Below are 21727 nucleotides of genomic sequence, written 5' to 3' on the forward strand. Positions count from 1 at the left end.
CTGAAGGGAGGAAAATTCACCCTGGGACAGGCCTACCAAGCACCTGGTTTGGCTTCCACTTAGCCCACAGCTCAATCTAGTTGAAAATAACTGGCAGGAATGTCTCCTGCTCACCAGGGCTGAATGGATAAAGGTAACCATAAAACGACCTTGGTTAGGTGGCCTTGGGCTTCTTGACCCAAAGGCAGCTGATGAAACAATCGTAGAAAGTGACAGAGGACATGGTGCTCGACTATAGTTTCTCTCCCCATCCTCCAACTGTTGCTAAAGGTAAAGTATGAGGGAGCCCAGGGCTTGTGTGAGCTTGTGGGGCTAGGGGGTGCATGTGGTAGGAGGATTGCTGTGCAGCAGACGCTAGGTTTTTACCCTCTCACAATGGAGTGGGCTTCTGGGAGTCTTCTCCCCTTCTGTTAAGGAGTGGGAAAGCACAACCCTTCTCAGGTATGCCAGTAAAGGTTAAGGAGCAGTTTAGCAGGGTTGTGAAATGCAGATGTAATTTGTGAAACAGGAAACTTTGATTTCTGTATCCTTGAACTCCACAAAGCTCCTCCATCCCCACAGACAAGCACCTCTTTCTTTAGCCTTATTGTTGCAGCTACTTATTGTTCCTTCATAGAAATAACTTTATACAGTAAACAGTGCCATGAAAATATGAAACCTCAATCAACATGGATCTCAAATTTACACATAACCTGCCCCTTACCTGTCCCTGAAATTTCGAGCCAGCTTCAGGGTGGGTATGGTCTCAGCTTGGTGACTGACAGTTACCCAGAATACTGCACGTTTTGCAAAGTTAATTTTCTAAACTTGCATTTTGCATTTACAGCTCAGTCTCAGTTCAAGGGATGCCTGTTAAAATAACATTACGGGGCTGCAATATTTATTGCCCTTCCATGACTTGATCAAATGACTTTGTTTGTATGTAAAAAAAAAAAAAGGCGGGGGGCGGGGCGGGGCATTCTAATCACGAATCTGAAACTTCAGTCTAGGATCTGAACATTTTTTCTGATGTAGCATCCTTGGTAACAAAGATTCTGGAGCGATGGCTTCATTTACAGCTGCCTTGCCTCGTCGTCATCAGGTTACTTGGTTGCACAGCTATAACTAAGGGCCTGCTAAAATGGGCCTGCTGACTATACATCGTGATGATGCATAAGGCAGAAAGAACTCAGCTTGGCTTCCAGAGGTGCTGTGCAGCTTGCAGTTACCAGAATCCAGCTGTTTACTGGTAAGTCAGTGAGGCATGAATCATGTGGAGCTCTAGGATGACAGTTTTACAGAGTTCCTCTTTGGGGAAAGGCTGAACATAGATGGTGAGGGCCACTTTCTGCATTCTCTGGAATGGGGGCGGATTTCATGTTTATGAAACTGATATAGGTACGGACCCATGCTATTGAGTTTTGACTGTTCGACTGTATTAATCAAATACTTTTTAATTCTACATTGATAACTATCTTCCATGAAATGCCCTTTAACAAGAAGAAAGTCACCCTGACTGAAATTCATTTAGGCTTCAAAGGAGTAGGATGTTGCATGGAGTAAAGCTAACTGGCGTAGCTCATTTTTAGTAAGAATTTTCCAAACTATAATTTGACATTGAGAAGCCCAGTTATTAGAAATAGAATTTAAATGCTTTACTTGAAGTTACATGATTCAGTCTGAATACCTGTTGTGGGACAGAAAACTGTACAGGAAACATAGGTGCCAATTTTAATTTTTGCTGGGGGGAGGGGAGGGCAGGAGAGGGCTAAACTGATGGACATGTGGAAAGTTTTATGTGTTTCAGGTGACAGCCCTCCTCCCGAGGGAGGCCAGGGCCCTCGGGCCCCCATGTACTCGGCACCCATGACAGGAACTAAGGTCTTGCTGATGCAAATAACTAAAATGTGACACATTTGTCATGTACAAAGGTCACTGTTGCTATATATCGCTCCAACCCCGAATAAGGTTTCAGAAGTTTTAAATATCTGTCTTCATAGACTATGCAGCTTTAATTTTCTAAAATTTACTCTAGTGCACGTATCCCTACATTAATATGATGCTGCAGAAAAAAGAAACCTAATTTAGACTTGCTTGGTAAAAGATTTTAAAAAGGCACATGTGGCAAGAAATATTTCAGATGATTTTGAAAAGCTGTTCTTTCTGTGACATGATGTGCCTGCTAGACACTGAATTCTAGAAGTATTACCACATCAGCTAACTGTATGGGACTAGCACTTTCACATCTCTTGGCCTCTACAGGGACTAAACTAAGACCCATGGCATTAGGTAACAGCATGCTATAACCTACTGTGCTAATCTAGTCTGAAGCATGGAAGTCAAAGTCAGATGTAACTCTCTGAACTAGGAAACAAAAAGGAAGTCCAGAAATGGCACAGAAACATGTGACCCATGGTCTAGCAGTAGGTCTACTATTTTTGTATTACCATGGGTGATTGGGAAGCATAGCGTTTTGATGTTATACACAACTCTTTCCAATAGCAATTTATTTCACATCTATACTTTATGCGTAATTCATTTTTTTTAATAAGAGAATGTGGAGGTTTGTAAAAAGTTTTGGACTTGCAACCCTGGACACTGAAGTTGACTCCATATATCCATAGAAGAGGTGCTGCACCATCAGTGACAAGGTCTATTTCCCTCAGGCCGTGCCATGGCTCCTAAACCATAACATGGGAAGACCCCTTGTTGGGTTGAGGCTATTCAGCATCCATCTCTCATTCAATTCCTGGCCTTTCTGGTGAAACTTCCACCTTGTGCTGTTGCTGAGGTGGTACCTACGTCAACAGAATACCTCCCTCCTCAGTATATCTGTTGGCCAAACAACTGGTCACGTAGCATAGCTTTTTTTAAATGAAAAGGCCACCTTAATTACCTATGATACTTTAGAGCTTAATTTATTATACATTGATTTAAGACTCTTCATTTACAAATGAAGTCACTTTATCTAGATACATTTCCAACATATGGTACATAATATATGAATGGTTTATTGTATATGATGGTAACAAATGCCTTCTACCTAGAAATTCAACAGGAAGAAAGTACTATTTTGTTTTTAGTTTCACAGGTATATAGTATCCATGGTGTGTGATTGCTGAGCAGTTTTCTTCTTTGCAAGAGGGTGTTAAAAGACCTTTTAAATATCCCATTCCATTAAAAGAACCATTAGCTGGTAATAAACAGAACTATGAGAGAGTTCACAGGCTTTTTTCTAACTGAGTCAAAGAGCAGTTTGTTCACTAGAGGTTCTGTCTCTGGTGAGCAGCTCACTGCAACTCCATTAATAAGTGCATTATTATATTTGCATGCTTTAGCTGTCTTGAAGATCTTATATTGTTATCTTCTGAGATCCAGATGCATGCCATATGGTGTTTGTGCAACTAAAAGTGAAGGGGTCTATTCTCGTCTCGATGTGTGGGGAATCCCTGAACACCAAGAGAAGAACATATCCTTAAGGGTTAAAGGAGGGAACACATTTTTATTTGATCACAGGGCTTAAGGAAGTGATTTATATGCTACAAATAATTTAAATAATCAGAGTTGCATGTCTTAGGATTCTGGAAATGGGCTAGGCTAATGTTGAAGCTTCATGCTACCATATATCTGGACATCTGTCTCTAGCAAGCTACTTTCAAATCATACAAAGTTACCAAAAAGATATAGTTTGTTTGCTATGATGTAAGACTACATATATATTTTAAAGAGATCCTTTTCCTGTGTTCATAGGGTCTACATGGTTTTCTATTGATTGTCAGATAATATTGGTGGTCCTGGTGGAGAGGTTTGTTAGCTTGATAGATGCTTCTGGATTTGATAGGACTATAACCCAACGCACAATCACCCTTATGCTGGTTTACCTATTTTAAATTACTCTAGCCGCAAGCATATTCAAGAAAGCAATTTGATTTCGGGGATGTCACTGTATTTTAAAGAGACAGCATAATATATAGATCCAATTTTTCCATATATTGCCTTGGTACATCATTTACAAGCAGACTTAAGACAGCGTTATATCCATGGCACTTTCTTCTAGCGATAATATCAACTGGATTGCTATTTGCATATCAATATTAATATTTTCCTAAATAATCAGATCAAAATTGATAAAGGGTGAAACAGTCCCAAAAAACTAACCAACCAACTAATGTTTTCATTCACTACGTCACTGAAAGTGTAGAAACAAATTCTTACCCTGTCTCATTAGGGTGCACATTTTACAAATTTATGGAGCTGTCTCTGAAAAAATAAGTCCCATGTCTCTTTAGCAACCAAATTTCTATTTAATGTCAACTCTGAGAAGCAATTTCCAGCTAGCAAATTAAATCTGTTTTGCAATCTGTTTCACTCTAGTTGCCATTTAGGACAGCAAACTGGTTCTGCATTACTATCAGTTTGTTCTGTGAAAAGCATTATCTCCCGAAGAATTTATGACAGGATCATTTACTGTAGTGATCTCAGAGGCTAGCTAGATGCAGAACGGGAATGTTCAAGACTTGAGCTCTGGTGATTCAGTGCAAACAAAATTGCACCAGATTAAGCTACTTTCCATATAGACCACCAATAAACACAGGCTCCAATCATACAGGATTTACAAATAGGTAATCAATCGTACTATGCAGAATGGACACTGCAAAGCAATTTTCTGGATTTATCCTGGACACACAGAACTGGATAACAGACAGAGCAACCTTGCAGAAGCGTATCACAAAGCAAACTTACCTTGCATTAATGAGGTACTGTGCTAAGCTGATGTTTGCAGGGGATCCTGTGATTGTAACTTGTCGCTCTGCAGAGCCTTCTGTGGCATTAGCAATCTTGATCTGCGCTCCTGACATCTGCCTGATTTCATTTATCTTACTGCCTTGTCTGCCAATAATGCAGCCTATTAACTGGAGTGGGACAAAGACAGATTAGTGCCACAGACACAAGCAAAAACCATTTAACTGCAACTTGTAGTATTGATCAGAGTGGTTACTACAGTCTGTAGATATCAAACAAAAGATTTTTGCTGTGCTGTTGGGAAATAATAGCAGGGAGGGTCTGCAGACCCAATATTCAATCTTCTATTTCAAGTTTTGTCATTCTGTAGTAGGTGATTATATATTAACCCTGGTACCACAGATAATTTAGCTATCCACCATGGCGAAGCATGACAGCATGTTGTAGCTCTAACGAATACAAAATACAGCCCTGTGAAAAAAGCCAGACATGTAGCATAGCTGAGACATCAAACAAATGGAAAGCACTCTTGATGTGTCTTTGCACTGGTCTTTATCATTACTGGCCAGATTCTACCCTTATTTACCCAGCTGTTAGTCCATGAAAAGTAAGTGGCAGTTGCATCCATTTAAATGAAGGCAGAATTGGGCCTGTAAAGAAACCATACATCCTTCACAACTTGATCTTGTTCATTTGCAGAAACCAATAGCTTAATTTTATTTGGAAAATATAAGTTTCCATGTTTCAGTAGAACTTATTTACACTTTTCTAAACTTGCATCTACCCTGAATATAATTTTAAAGTCTGCCTGAATGCTCTTGCTAAGCCACAGTATTTTGAAAATTGTATGCAAAACATTTCAAAAGCATTTAATTCTAATAGCTAGGCAATGCTGATGCATTTTGGTGATGAAGAATGTGATTAGTTGCCAATGGTTCCCCTTGCAGTAAGCAGGCAGGAGAATCCTGGGAGTAAAACAGCAGTGAGTACCCAGCAAAAGGTCAAAGGTTGGGAAATGTATCCTGGTTCCTTCTGTTACTGAAGAGGGATCATGTTCTTTGTTTCATGTTGTTTAATGCAAGATTGATGGCTAACAGACTCAGCATCATTCAGTGGTTGGTAGAAAATGGTGATCTTGACTTCACAAAAACGGATGATGCCTTAAGGCCACTTTCAGCACAGACTGGTCCAGCTGGGTGGAAGGAGAAGAGGAAGGGTCTGGTTTATTTTTTGGCATATGATGCAAAAGCGTTGTTGTCATTATTTATTCATATTACTGTAGTGCCTGTTAGCTTTCTTCATAGAACTGAGCACACTCTTGAATCAAAGTTGAAGGCTGGGAATTTGGTATTACACCTTTGTTATAGATTCCTCATTGTCTTCTTTGTATCCAGGGTGTCCTTAAGGTGATAAATTTCCCTTGTGGTAATAAAAACAGTTCAGCTTAATGCAACTTTAACATGGTCTTTTGCTAACCACTATTGTGGCGGGCTTGCTGGTAGCAACCCGGCTTGCCGACTTGAAAGGGCTTTGAGCCACTGGTGGGACTTTCCCACTACTCAGGAGGCGATGGAGGAGAGACTGCACTGCCCATGCTTGAGGCAAGGCGAAGAGCCTGGACCTGAGTGAGGACCCTACTGCCCCTCACCCTGATTGGTCCTTTTTGCAAATTGGGGGCAGAGCCTCCGGAGGCTATAAAAGAACAATGTGCTCAGCACACGGACACTGCTGTCAGGGACAGAGAAGAGGGAAGATGGGTTAAAGAAGAGCTGGGGAGAGCTGCCCAGCAGGGCAAATGTGGCAGCTCCAGAAGAGCCTGAAGACCCCTTCTCATTGCCAGATGGGGAGTGGCGAGCGGTGTGGCTCACAGCAGTGCTGCTGAGAAGCGTGACAGCAGTGCACGGCTTGAGACCCTGGAGGTGTATGAGGCAGCTTGGGTCTGCACCTCTGGCATGCAGCCAGAGGCACAGTGCATGGGTTGGCGCATGGAGTGGGGACCCTGGAGCCATATGGAGCAGCTTGGGTCCAAAATCCCTGGTATGAGGCCAGGGGCCCAGTGCAGGCAGTGTTGCATGGAGGGTCCAGGATTGGACCAGGGCCCTGGGAGCCATATGAGGCAGCTCAGGTCCACAACCCCTGGTAAACAGCCAGGGTCAGTGTATGGACGGTGCACAGTGCGGTCCAAGTGGGACCGAGGCCCCGGAGCTGTATGAGGCAGCTTGGGCCTTCAACTTCTGGCATGAGGCCAGGAAAGCTTGGTGCAGGCAACACTGCATGGAGGGCCCAGGAGTGGACCCAGGCCCTGGAAGCTGCATGAGGCAGCTAGGGCCTGCAACCCCCCTGGCATGAGGCCAGGTATCTGAAACCCAAGCCTTGCATAGAGGGACCTGGCAGAGACTGAGACCCCAGAACCCAGCAAAGCAGCTTGGGGCCCCAACCCTGGGCTCAGGAATGAAGCCACTGGTGCACACCACAGTGCACAGGGCAACCAGGGTCGGTGGGCCCAGAAAGAGACTGCTGGAGCCTCAAGTGGTTACTCGTTGCGGGAGAGACAAGGAGCCTCCACCCTGCTCCCTGGAGTGTGAGCTTCCAGGGAAAAGGATTCCCACAGGGGAGGGTCCACCTGGTTTAGTGGAGCTGACCCTTCAAGGGGAAGCCAAGAAGGGTAGGGCTCCCTGACTTTAAATGTATTATAGTTTTTTAGGAGGCATTTTGGCTGGTCTGGGGTAAACCTAAAGGGCACAGGGGAAGTTTCTTCCCTCCTCCCCGCCCCCTGCATAGAATGGTCTGGGCCTTGGGGTTTTTTATATAAGTTAGCTATATTCAAAGGGGGTTACACCTTATATTTTGTGAATGGGCATCCTATATTATATAGTTTATATTTTATGTTTATATTATCACTGCATGCTGATAAAGTCTAAACTGAAGAGGTATATTAAAATTGTTAAGCTGATATAATGAGGCTAAGCAGTAATTAAGTATGTATGTTTTATATGTTTACATTTCATGTTTAGGTAAATTTGGATCTAATGCACTGTAAAGCTGTAAAACAAGTATTAAAATTAAATTTAATTCTTAGTGGGATAGTTACCTGTATCTTGAAGTGGGATATAAGACTATGTAAATATTACCTATATTCTTGATAGTCTAAATGATTAGTTATATATGTATATTCCAGTGATACCCTTCTTGATACTTATATATGGTTCACCTTTACTTACCTGTTTGTTATTTGTTCTAGGTTAGTTAATTTCCCGTGTAGAGTGTGAAGCCCTTGAGATGGGATAATCCTCTAGTTGCTATTTATAGAACACAGTATTGTATAAGTGATTATATATTGTATATTAGGGGTGTGTGAAATGGGCCATATTCAATTTGGATTCGGCCCGAATTGGGGACAATGATTCGATTAGTTGATTTAGATCACTGTCCTGGATTTGATTCTGTCAAATCCAAAGATGAAGATTTGATGCTGAATTGGAGAATCAACAATTTGGCCATAGACACAGATTTAAATGTTTTTTTCTACATATCTTGAGGTACCAGGCGCAGTTTGTGAACCCTGTAATGCTCGGGCAGATGGAGCATCCCACAGGAATGTGTCCCCTCCCCCCCCCGGGTGTGCTTGGCGGTGATCCCAGAAGTGGACTAGAAGTACTTCTGGTCCACTTCTGGGTCTGCCGCTGAGTGTGTGGGGGACCCCCTTACCCCTGCCCAGCTTGGTGATTGGCTGCAGGGGGACCCCAGGTGCCCCCCCAGACCCAGGAGGCACCAGTTGCTAAGCCAGGGAGATGCAGGCGCCCACCCTGCGCACTTCCCAGCAGACCTGGAAGTGGACTGGTCCACTTCTGGGTCTGCTGCCAAGTGCTCTGGGGACTCCCCCACACTCCTGTGGGACGCTCCATCCACCCCAGCATCTCAGCGTTCACAAGCCACCTGGTACCTTGAGGTATGTAGAAAAAACATTTAAAGCTGTGTCTATGTCCAAATCATCAAATCTTTTTGAATCTCTCTGAATCTATTCAGAGGATTCCAATTCAATTTGGAGAGATTAAAGGGTCTCCTGATTCGGATTCGAAGATTCAGCCACTGAATTGGGCCGAACTGAATCAGCGACCAAAGGTTTGCACAGCCCTATTGCATATATGTTTATTAACGTTATTTTTCTGTAAATCTTATATATAGTAATAAATTTGTATACATTTAAGATGTAAAGTGTGGACCTGACTTTCTATGGGGGAGGGGAGGCTGCATGTAGCCAGCAGTTCTCCACAGAGCACCTGCCTTGCCAACATCTCCCTTCAGTTGGAGAAGGGGGTACACAACCAGGTTCACTCAGGTTACAGTATCAGTAGAGTTCCTCTTTCTGTATTTTTTACAGCTTTTCTACTTAAGCTGGGTAGAAAGAGAGGGGCTACTGCCAGAACTTTGGTGGTAGAGATCTCGCAAGATTATGATTGTACCATGTGTTGTGTATAAGACAGAGAGTTTTCTTTGTCTTCACTATAGTATCCTCAGAAAACAAAGCATTTCCAATGATAGAGTCTGGTCTTAGTTGTCCCAATTTGGTTATGGAGTTTTTCTTATTTCTTTCTGTGAAGAAGTCTCATATTACTTTGCGGACAAAGCTGCCCATACTTGCATCAAAGTGTCTACTTCTCTGGAAACAAAGAAGACTTGAAGGGATGAATACTGAATTATCTTGGTTTATTTCAGTTAGTGTTATTCATTGTAGTTCTGGAGGTGTGCTGGATTGTGAAGGCAAGCATGGAGGCATTAGGCATACAGTTAGTAAAGGCTGTCTTCACTTCTCTATGGAGAGTAGCAGGCAGCCAGTTATTCTGAAATAATTAATGCATAGCTTCTGATCAAGAATCCAACTGCTGACATAGTTGATCCTACTAACCCTTGACCATTGTCCAACTTTCCTTTTTTAAGAAAATTAATTGAGAAGGTTTTGGTGAAGCAACTCTGGTAGTTCCTTGGGTCCTCGTATTTCCTTGACCCTGGTCAATGAAGTTGGAGGCTTGATCATAAAAGCTGGTTATTTCTTAGTCACAGATTAAAAGAAAGAGCTTGTGCTTATTCCTTAGATCTGTGAGAGGCAAAGTGGTCCAAACATGATACTGTATGTAGAAAATAAGATTTTTATTAGTTTTCTGAAGAATTTACCAGCTCTCATCAGCAGGTTTTGATACCAATGGTCCTTTGGAGAGTACAAGCGGTAGGGCTTTTCTTGAGTGAGTGTACAGTGACTCCCATGATAACCACCCTGAGGCCACTCTTTGAAGGAAGTTATCACAAGGTCATTTTTAATATATTTCTTGTTTGATGTGCTTACAAAGCCATGTAGCAAACTAAGTAAGGAGATTGCAGTTAATACCAAATGTTGACTCACCAACTAGATGCCTCTGTCATGTCTGATGCAAGTGGCACAATCACATGAATATCCAAGTGCCAACCTATATTTGGGACTTGGATAATGATGATTCAATCCAGATGTGTCTGATAATGTTGATGGAAGCACTTGGCAGAACTGGCAACACTTACTGAGGGAGTAAGAGCACCATTTGTGAAATGGCTGAACAGTTTTAGCCTCTGTATCTTTAGCCTCTGGTGTGCTCTTGGATGCACATGCAATGGCTGGAGACAAAGAGACTTTCTTATTTGTGCTTGACATGAAAGTGTGACTCCTTTGTCACCTTAGCACTGGATTGCTAAAAAGCACGCTAAAAGAAAGTTACGTGGCTCAGAACAATTGGACTCTGAAGTCAGTACATAAAATGTCTGTCCGCTTCTCACACCAGGAGCACATTACACTGAGACTCAGAAATCTAGCTGAGGTACTTACATTACCTGAGACTACCTTACCCTTGTGATGCCAATGAACATAATATCTGAACATAGTTCTGCACTGATTCCTAATATTTCTCTATGTTGATTTCAGGGAGAGGAAAACTCAAACTAGACAGAGACATGGGTGAGCAGACCCTAAGCATTTCATTTTATAGACTAGCGTAAGATTTTATTTAATAACATAGTATCACCCTTGTCAAATTATGTCCAAAATTATGCTTTTCTTTTTGTTTCTAATGCCACTGACTGGCCCACTCAAGAGAAGCCATCTCATTCATTGTGTAGGTTGCTGCATAGCAGGGTTTGGCTGATTCTGTCCTATTGGCATTACAGTGTCCCTTGCAAACTGAGGCAGGGTCCCTCAGATTTTGAGTGACAGCACTATATAAAATGCTTGGACTTCTACAGCTACGAGTTTGCTTCTGAAAACACACAGCAGATAATATTAAGGAACAAGAAGTATGGTTGCCTTACAGTGTCCTTTGTCAAAGGACTCTAGTCAGTGCTTTGAAGCTAACTTTCCCTGGTCTTCCAATGAACTGTGGGTCTGATGCTCCTCTACCTTATAGCAACATAAAGCAGGAGGGTCTCCCTTAAAGACCCTGTGGTTATTAGGGCTGTGCAAAGCTTCGGTCCCTGATTCGATTCGGTGCATATTTGGCCTGATTTGGTGACTGAATCTCTGAATCTGAATCTAATCAGATCTCTCCAAATTGAATTGGAACCCTCTGAATCAATTCGGAGAGATTTGGAAAGATTCGGTGATTCGGATATAGACACAGCTTTAAATGTTTTTTCTACATACCTCGAGGTACCAGGTGGCTTGTGAATGCTGTGATGCTGGGGCGCATGGAGTGTCCCACAGAAGCATGGGGGACTCCCCAGTGCGCTCAGCAGCAGACCCGGAAGTGGACCAGAAGCACTTCCGGTCCACTTCTGGGTCTGCTGGGGAGTGCATGCCCCCCACCCCCCGCACCCTCCCGGCTTAGCAACTGGTGCCTTCTGGGTCTGGGGGGACACCCAGGGTCCCCCACGGCTGATCGCTGAGCTGGGAGATGTGGTGGGAGGAGGAGGACCAGTGCGCTCCCCAGTGGACCCAGAAGTGGACCGGAAGTACTTCCGATCCACTTCCAGGTTTGCCACTGAGCACACAGGGCCCCCCCATGCTTCTGTGGGATGCTCCATTCCCCCGAGCATTGCAGCATTCAAGAGGTATGTAGAAAAATCATTTAAAGCTGTGTCTATGGCCGAATCACTGATTCTCCAAAGCAGTATCGAATCTTTAGATTTGGATTTGGCCAAATAGAATCGGGGACAGGGATCCAAATCAATGAATTGAATCACTGTCCCCGATTCAGGCCGAATCTGAATCGAATAGGGCCCATTTTGCACACCCCTCGTGGTTATACTGTATAAAATTCATGTCTGTGAGAGGACACCCTTGCCTACTGGTTCTAAATTGACAGTTCATGTTAGAGAGCCCAATTCCTACTCTTATGGGACTTAATGGCACAATTCACATAATGTAATGAGGCCAAGGTCAAATCAGGGGTATAAATTCCTACAGAAGTTGTGCTCAACCTTTTTGGGCTGCAGACCACATTAGTAGTGCGGAATTAATCCATGTGCCAGATCCAGTGCAAGAAATAGGTCCATGGGCCCAAATCAATATGAGGTGGAGGTGGCAGTGGGAACATGTGGAAGTAATTCAGCACATGGCCCCACCTCCATGTGCCAGATCAGGCCTCAGTTCCACATGCTAGATCGGTTCCACATACATTTCCCAGTTGGCGTTCAGTGTCAGTGCTAATTGCCACTGCTCCTCCACTGCCATAGGGGTACCCTGCAGGCCAGATGCCACAATTCAGGGGGATCGCATCTGTCCCATGGGCTGGAAGCTGAGCCACTGTATTAGAGGGAGAGACTCCAAGTGGACTGACGTTTCTCACATCAGGTTCACTGGGTTGATGCCAGCAGAGTCTCTCCTGATTTACATATACATGTGCTCTGGGTTAGGGGGAAGCTCTCAAGAGCCGCTCTAATTAAAATGCCCATAGTGTCTCATGTGTTCAGTGCCGCACATTTCAAAATGGTGGTGGCAGTGCTTTAACTAAAGCTCATTCAACAAGCTTCAGTTAAAGTGCCCTCACCACCATTCTGAGCATGGGGATGCTGAATACACGAGACGCTGCAGCACACTGGAACGTTCTCATTAGTATGCTCCAGCAGACTCAATTAATCATGTTGGAGCATGTGTAAAAGTGCCCCATGAGTTAATTTCCGCCCTGAGACTTTCTCTCTTGGGTTTGTATAGTGCTGAGCATGGTGATTGTGCTTAAATAAAAATCTATCCTATACAAGCAGAAAATGTTACTGATTAATCACACTTAAAAATGTGGCTGTCTCCTGCTTGTTTGTTCCTTCATGTTTGTCTTTGCTGTACTAAGTCTGTGTTGCACTGGGAATAATTGCTTGTAGTTTATCACCCAAGGCATGCAGTGAAGCACAGGCATTACAATGATGGATATCATCTTGCCAGTCTATTTATATAAATATAAAAATCATAGATAAAGACTGGAGTCTTTTAATGTAAACTAAGCACCAGGTTAGGCAACCAACAGGTAGTGATTAAACAACCCAGTAGCATAACTAGGGGTGGGTGACTAGGGGTGGGCACCAGTTCTGGGCACTAACTTAGAGGAGGCACAAGAATGGCACCACTGTTGGACCAGCCCTTGCTACTGTCCTTGCTACTCCTGTGGCCCAGAGCAAGAACCTGCTTGTTACACCTTTGAGGCAGTCTCAGAGACTGAACTCTTCTGTTAAGGCACAGAACAGGGATTGGGCCTGCCAGGTCAAGCTGCCTTATGCTTCCTCCATCATCAGTTAACCCCATACCGACGTAGAGAGAACACCTGTAAAAGGTAATTCACTTTCAGACTCTTGAATGCTTGGCCTCTCTGCTGAAAGTGGCAACAAGGATACTACTTGTGGAATGTGCATTGCCTAGTGAAAACAAGATAGAGTCTAGGTGGCTTATTTAACAACAACTACAGAAGAACTATTTTTCATTGAATGCATAACATTGCATTTGAACCCCTGACTGCAACCAAGCCTAGGAACAGACCTTGCATTAGTCCCTGGATAAACTGTGCTTGTGTTTGTCCCAGAACAAAAATATCCCAGGATTGGCATATACACATATTGCCATTCTAATTAGAGTTTAGAGAGTGGCTCAATGTAGTGCTATTTTTATGTCTTTGATTCAGTGATGCAGTCCCAGGATAACTGTGTAGATGTACTTCGCAATATCCGTGGACAAACTGTTACCACCTCTTATCTGGGAAACTTTTTTAGGCTTTATCCTGGGACAGTAGATATGTACAACTGCATTTTGTCCTGGGATTAAATTGTTTTTCCTGGGAAAAATGCAACAGTTGTTTGCAGTCCAAGACTCTTCACTCTTCATTTATATTTAAATGAAGTTTCACCCCATTTCAGAACTTATTCATTGTGTCTTTTTGGGGCTGTGTGTTCTGTTGTCTTGGAAGAGTGTGACATTCCCAGTACACCACAAGTATCTCTGGCTTTTTGTGTTGCACTGATGTAAGTGCATTGTCTTCAGCACTGTTAAACTGCATTTACAACAGTATATGTGACAGTAACATTTGGCTAGTCATGTTCTTGACAAAAAAGACTGTGGAAGAAATATTTTAAAAAATATATAATCTAATTTCTTTTCTCACTGTGTTCAGCCACTTTCATTTATGTTTCTTTCCTCTATTGCATATATACACTGGCTTGTAAAATTGCTCAGGGATGCTCTCCTAGTGGCATTTATTTATGCATTTTTATGAAGAAGTATGAAGGTTGGGAAAATGAATGAAAGGAAGGATGGGATTCCATCACAGCTGAAAGAGATGCATTGGCATTGAAAGAGATGCCAAAATAGTTTGCCTTTCAAAAAGCAATAATAATATTTGTCCTCACTTTTCCTAAGAGTAGTGCAAAATCTGGCCCATTTTGATTCTGCAAGAACTTCCAGGAAACTATATTTAAAAAAAGATGGTAGCCGAAATAGTGAGACACTAAACCTCTCTGTGCCAATTACTGAACCAAATATTATTGACTCTAGGCAAATTCTTATACACTTTTGCCTTGCTCTACAAATGGTCTTGCTGACTGTCCATTAGATATTAGCAACTAAGGTTATTTTATTTTCCCACTGATTCTTAAATAGTTTTGAACAGGATCTACTTGAAGAGCAAGTAAAAGGAGCTTAAAAGAGATAGGATTGCTCCTAGTAGGGAAAAAACCCAAGAATATACCCTAAGGCTAAAACACATTTTTTTTCCCAGAAATCAGTTTTGCTTGATCAGGCCTGTGGTTAAACTATCTGGCTAATTCAACATTACTACCCTGAGAGTAATTTTTCTGTCACATTTATCTCTCAGCATTACACAAATTTACTAGGCCAAATCTCAGTTTATACTATACAAAGGTCTTGTCTAATATTTCTTATTATGGGTTATTAAATGCTGGAGTAATACGTGATTTATGCTAAGCCTCACATTTGCATTTTAAGCCTTTCTGTACAACTAATGAGATAGTTCCCAGTTCAGGAAAGCGCTTCAGCTCATGCTTAACTTCTAATGCAGGTTAAAGATTCCTGGTGAATTGGGAACAAACTAGTCTTTTCCTAGTTAGGGATAAGGACTGTACAATTGTATTCATGACACTGAAATGGTCCTATTAGAAAGTTATGTTCTTGGCTTTAAGGCTGATCCTGTTTTTTCTCTATGGCATCAATTTCCATTCTTTTCCTGTAGCAGCCCCACTTCTAGTTGATGTACAACCCAACATCTGTTTCAAGTCCAACCCCCTGACTCAGCAGGACTCACAACCCCCACTTTTTAAGCACTGTGGGCACATCTACATATTGCCTTATGGTGATGTAGCAATGTGCTACATTGCCATAGTGTGCTATGGCGACGTAGCAATCATGTGTGTCTGCACATGATCATCAGCTATGTCGCCAGAGGTACAGCGCCCTGGGTACAGCACACCACTACGGCGACATAGTGGCAAAATCTACTTGTGCGCCGCATGCATGGTGCAGTAACTGCTCATACTGTGCCATGCTTTAGTACAGTCGCCGTATGGCAACATGTAGACATGCCATGTAATCCCTAGTTTGGGAACAGTTGCCCCAGAAGATAAATTTGATGCATTTACCTGGTCTGTTCCTACAACCCCAATTCTGCATGGAAACAGTTGGATCTTTGCCTGAATAACAGCAGTAGGGTCAAAAATTTTTTCCTAGCACTACAACAGCTCTCTGTCAAGAACAACTACAGGGCAGGGCACTGATCTTCCCAGTGTCTAGGGTGGACCTGGCCTAATTTTGTTCAAAGCACACTAACGGTGCTTGCACGATAAGATTTCCCATAAATTATTTGAAAGAAATGGCCATTACTCTTTTTCAGTACTGGAAGTTAATTAATCAGTGTGTCATTTCCAGCTTCTGTTTTTAATCTATTGAGAATATACGTCAGCATTCTGGCATTTTGTTTTCCAAGATTTTTTCTTTTTTTTTAAAGGGAATTTATTTCTGTTCCTTGCTGGTTTGGTTGTAGTGTGTTGGTCTCAGGACATAGGCAGGCAAGGATATTTGAGTAGATGTGATATCTTTTATTAGACCAACTGAGTAGCTGGAAAAAAGTTCTTAGCAAGCTTTTGGGTGCAGTCACCCTTCTTCAGGCACAGGGAGTCTCTGCTGGTCTGAGACTCCAAGCAATGAAAGAAGCTAAAAGTGTGGCAGGCTGTCAGTGAGAATGTAAACAGGCAGAAATTAGAAAGGCAAAAGGTAAATCAGAAAGGTAAAGCAGAGAGGGGAGGGGGAAGAGAGCAGGGGGAAAAAGGCTAAAAGTTGGAGATCAGGTGACAAGTTGGAAAAGAGGCTGTCAGTGAAAAAGAAAATAGTTGGAGATCAGGAAAACAGGAATGAGAGAAGCTCAAAGTGTGAGAAGATATAGTACTCAGTTGGTCTAATAAAAGATATCACATGTACTCAAAGAACCTTGCCTTCCTGTTCCTTGTTCTCATTCATATGTTATATTTGTCAAAGGGTTTTGAATGGCTGTGACCTTTCTTGAAATACCACGTTTTAAGACACAGACCCATCTATGCCAACTCCATTGTGCCCCATGGCATCACCTTCTCCATTTCCTCACCAAGGTATCACCACTTCATCAATATGTTCCTAAATTTGTGTAAAATGCACAAGCTTGTTCTCCTAATGCATGCCTGGAAACCAAGAAGAGGATGCCAGCACGTGGCATGAAGGCACCTGGCTAAACCTAAATGCAAGCAAGGCAGAAGTCACATTGACTGGAAGAGGGAAAGAATCACAATATCTGCTATACATTCTTTTGGATGCTTCTCATCTCTGTCTGAAGAAGACTGTGCCATCCAGTGTAGGGCAGTTACATGGACAGAATGTCTGTCTTTTTGACTTCTATGTTCAATTCACTGGACTTTCAGAATGAGTGCCTTGCCCTTAAAAATGTTTCAGATCATCCAAAACATATCAACCTGCCCCTAGTGTGGCACAGCTAGCTGACAGTCCATGTTCCACTTCCCACACAGCAAGTTCATTTCAAGCTAGCAGTGATCATCCCTTTCCTGCCTCCACAAGAGTGCACTGTGTTACTTAAGAAAGAGCCTCTGGAGCAACACTTCTCTCAAATGTCACATCCTGTTGCATCTCCAAGATTAAACTTGTGAGAGGGGAGAGGGAGTATGGCTTTCTTGACAAGTTGGCCAAGATAACAGGGATCCCTTGTGGAAGAGGTGAGACTAATCAGATGCTTCATCACTTTCTGAGTGAGCTTTGAAGCTAATGTAAATAGAGGAGAGATGCTCAAATGCACACATTTAAATAATCTGTGTGAAAAATGGAGGTGCCTCAATACCATAATGGTAGGCTCCTGCAAAAAAACAAGGTAGGTACACCTTCCAAGCTCACTTTCTGAACAAGTAGCTTGAATTTATGCATGTAGAAAACATCTTCCAGTAAAACTTTATTCTCTAGCATATCTTTAATGATGTAACAATGATTAGTTTAGAGTTGTCAGTGTGAGTTATATAAGAAGCTATGAGGCCTGAGTGACCGTAACCATGAATAATACTAGAAATTATTTTTATTACTGCCTTAACACAATTACTGAGGAATGAATAAATGAGATGTGCTTTAATACAGACAACTGTAACTTGTTAAAGGTCATTCACCTATGCTTTCCTTGGCCAAACCTTTTACTTTATTTGCAGTTGGCCTTTGCTCAGGCAAATTCCCTCCGAGCTTGAAGTCAGTGTGAATATGCCTGGTTAACAAACAACTGGGAAACCAACTCAGAGTCTGGCTCTTGGGTTTGTTAGTTAAATCATATCCTGTATTTCCTTTCAATGCTATGTATGTCCAATATTTCTTAGTTTCTCCTCAGCACAGTTAAGTACACTTGTCATCTCAATTCTCTTCTCATTTACACCTAATTTTATATCCGCTCTGTGTGGGTGGGAACCACTAGACATGATGTGAAGTATTAGAGCAAGAGGCCCATCACCTTGAGAAGACAACTGATTTGCACTAGTATATGGGGAGAATGAGTCAGCTTTACTATCCTGTGATCTGCTCTTCTGAGAGCTGTTTACATGGGCTTGCTTTGCAGTGCTAAACCAGGGCAGCAGAGATGCCACCCTGAAAGTGAACTCAAAGAAGACTAATTGAATGCATCCCCCTACAAACCCATTTCATGATGACCCAGAACTTCAGATGTGTGGATTCTTGTATTTCATGCAGCCCCCAAAATTGATTTATGTTGACTGCTTGTCAAAGTGACAAATATCCACCTTAATTTCCTGTTGGGAGCAATAATCAGGACCACCAAGCAGAAGCAATCACAGAAACTACACAGAACTGACACATTTTTTAACAACGACTCAGCTCTTTTTCTTCCTGTTATGAGTTCAGCCTCTTGAGGGTTATGCTGGTCACAAAATGCATAATGAACTCTGAATAGGTGGCTTTTTGCTGGCAATTTAGATAATACTAACAAAAAGCAATCTTGATGGATAAATTAAATAGGACAGGCTTAATTACAGAGGGCCAGATCATCCCTTCTACTCATGAAGGGAAATGAATGTGGGTGTATTTTTCTCAAGCCACATGGAAAGGGGGATGAAGGATCAAATCACATTGAGACCCCACTTTTGTCCCTTTTGGGAGCATCAAAGGGCTAGGGGTAGGTACAAGAGAGATGCCTCCCCCACAGCATTTTCAGGACCTTGATTGCCTCTAGCCAGAGGCACTGGGTAGCTGGTAGAGTGGCAGGAGGAAGCTTTCAAGGAGACACACCTAGGGTGCAGACAGAAGTGCAGCTCCCTGTTGTAACTGAGAGCACTTTGCAAGAAGCAGTTTGAGTTACAGTGATCCCCCAAAACAAGCAGAAGTTCACTGTTGGTTCAATGGGGGTGGGGAATCAAGTTGCTGGCTTCCAGCCTGCAGCCAGTTTCCCCTACCAAGAGCCCCTTCTCTTCCCCAGCCTGTCCCTATTTCAGAATGGGAGGGGGGGAAAGGGAGCAAAGGGAGCTTGTTCTGAGCATTCCCCAGCTAGCACTGGAGGAGGGTAGGGGGGGGGTATTGGAGCCTCCCCACCTTTGGGAGACTTCAATACACCTGCCCCACCCTGCAGCTGGGGCTGAAAATAGGGTGGCCATCACAAAGGACAGTCTGGTTGTCCTCTGTCCTCTACTGATACGAACCCGGATCCTTTATGTCCTCCATTTTTCTCTTCAAGCAGAAGAGAAAAATAGAGGACATAAAGTTGTCTGGTTTCTTATCAATAGAGGACAGAGGACAGAGTAGCAGAAAACCGTAATGTCCTCTATGAATGCCACCCTAGCTGAAAACCTCCCAGACTAAACCTACTCTGTTCCCTTTCCTCCCCTCCCATTCTGAAAACAGCAACAGACCGGGAGGAAGTGCAGACCAAAGTTACAGAAGAGGCTCTGTTTTAAAATGTCTTCACCTGACCCCTCCTGAAATGAGAGGTCAGATTTTCACCAGATCATTAATTTTTAAAGCTGTCTGCAGCCGTGCACTTGTGTTTGGTCACAGCTATAAACTGCTTTCTGTGGCCAGATTGGGCGAAAACTGTCACTTCTGTCTGTGCCTATGCTCGTAGGAACTTGATTTCTAGGCGTTACCTCTCTCCTGTCTACGATTGCCTGAAGATACCAGGCTGTCATCCACTCATTCCCACTTTGGCTGCTCAGCTGTGAAAACAAGCAAGCAGGACTCTGCAGTCCTCAGTCCAATTAAGTTTCTCTTAGATTATCAGATAAAATTGAAGGGTCTAACTGGGAAATGGAGTAGTAGGAGGAAGTTGCCTTGCTTGTCCCCATGTCAACTGCTTCCCCATACACATTTCCCTTCTGCTAGAAGGAATATGGCCTGGAATTCTGCACAAGAGGGATTTTTCACAGAGTTCTCCATTGCCCCCAGCAAATTTCTCTCCAGTCTGACTAATATCTATATGTATATCTATGTATATGTAAAATGTGTGTGTGTGTGTATGTGTATAAACACACACACACATATACACACACATACATACATAAACATACATATACATATATATATATTTAAATCACCACAGAATGGGTACATGTTTGTGCACAAATGTGTTTCCTGCCCCCCTCCTCCTGCTGGAGAGTATTACCAAGGCTATAAGGTCAAAGACCAAGTGTGAGAAATAATGAATAGTTAGAATGCTCTGGGCCTGGCTCACGGTTGTTGAAGATCCCCCTGTAGACCCTCAGGGTGCTCACTGGTGTGCCTACTTTAGGTCCCATTTCAAACTCAAATATGCAGGCTAGCCATAGTGCTTATCTTGGAACATCTACTGCAACTTGAGGGTTTTTTTGCCCCCCCTCAAATAATGCCAAGATGCATCAATGCATGTCACAAGTGAGTATGGAATCTCAATATGTTTTACAACTCCTCGGCCACAAATTATCTGTTGCAAAAAGGGACATAGGGCCAAACTTGGCTCCTGCTTTCACTAGCATTAATGCTGGCTGCACCAAAGTCAGTGGCATTACTCTAGATGTACCATGTCATGGACACCAGGGGTGTGCGAAACAGGATGTATTTGATTCGGATTCAGCTTAAATCAAGGGACAGTGAGTCAATTTGTTGATTCAGATCACTGTCCCGATTCGATTCAGCCGAATCTGAAGATTCAATGCTGATGCGGAGAATCAGTGATTTGGCCATAGACACAGCTTTAAAATTTTTCTACATACCTCGAGGTACCAGGCACGACTCATGAATGCTGTAATGGTGGGGCAGATGGAGTGTCCCACAGGAGCGTGGAGAAACCCCCTGCGTGCTCAGCAGTGGACCTGGAAGTGGACCGGAAGTACTTCTGGTCCACTTCTGGGTCCACTGCCGAGCATGTGTGGGACCCCCCATGCCCTCCCAGCTTGGTGAGCAGTCACAGGGAGACCCCTGGTGCCCCCCCAGACCCAGGAGGCACCAATTGCCGAGCCAGGGGCTGGGGGGTGGGTCCCCCGCACACTCTGTGGCAGACCCAGAAGTGGACTGGAAATGCTTCTGGTCCACTTCTGGGTCTGCAGCTGAGTGTGCTGGGGACCCCTCCATGCTCCTGTGGAACACTCCATCTACCCCACCATCTCAGTGTTCCCAAGCCGCCTGGTACCTTGAGGTATGTAGAAAAAACATTTAAAGCTGCGTCTACGTCCGAATCATAGAACTCTCTGAATCGATTTGGAGAGAGTCAATTTGATTCAGAGAGATTAAAGGGTCTTCTGATTTGATTTGGATCTGGAGGTTCGGCAGCTGAATTGGGCCGAATCTCTGCTGAATTGAATCAGTGACCAAAGCTCCGCACAGCCCTAATGGACACATGTCAAGTACATCAGACAGGTGAGCTTCCAGAAACCTGGGCTGTAAGAACCACAAAGATTGTGCTCTTATCTCATACTGAATATACAACAGCTTAAGTGATAAACCATATATTGACTGAAATCTCAGCAGGGCATCCTTTAACTCAGTGGGAAAGGGAAA

The 21727-nt window shown here is 43.1% G+C and overlaps 1 protein-coding gene across 10 annotated transcripts in view; it reads right to left on the reverse strand.

Moving 5' to 3' along the window:
* Window positions 1-21727, reverse strand: part of LOC102369805 (poly(rC)-binding protein 3-like) — a 322632-nt gene that overhangs the window by 18274 nt on the left and 282631 nt on the right. For 8 of the 10 annotated variants that reach the window (XM_025198321.1, XM_025198316.1, XM_025198320.1 and 5 more), the window contains one exon: window positions 4723-4892. In XM_025198321.1, the coding sequence (XP_025054106.1) occupies window positions 4723-4892 (170 nt within the window). Of the gene's footprint in view, window positions 1-1211; window positions 3429-4722; window positions 4893-21727 lie in introns of those variants that run through there. The other 2 variants (XM_014517640.2, XM_025198323.1) reach the window with 2 other exon arrangements.

Source organism: Alligator sinensis, unplaced genomic scaffold (assembly GCF_000455745.1).
Source record: "Alligator sinensis unplaced genomic scaffold, ASM45574v1 scaffold428_1, whole genome shotgun sequence".
Lineage (NCBI taxonomy): Eukaryota > Metazoa > Chordata > Crocodylia > Alligatoridae > Alligator > Alligator sinensis.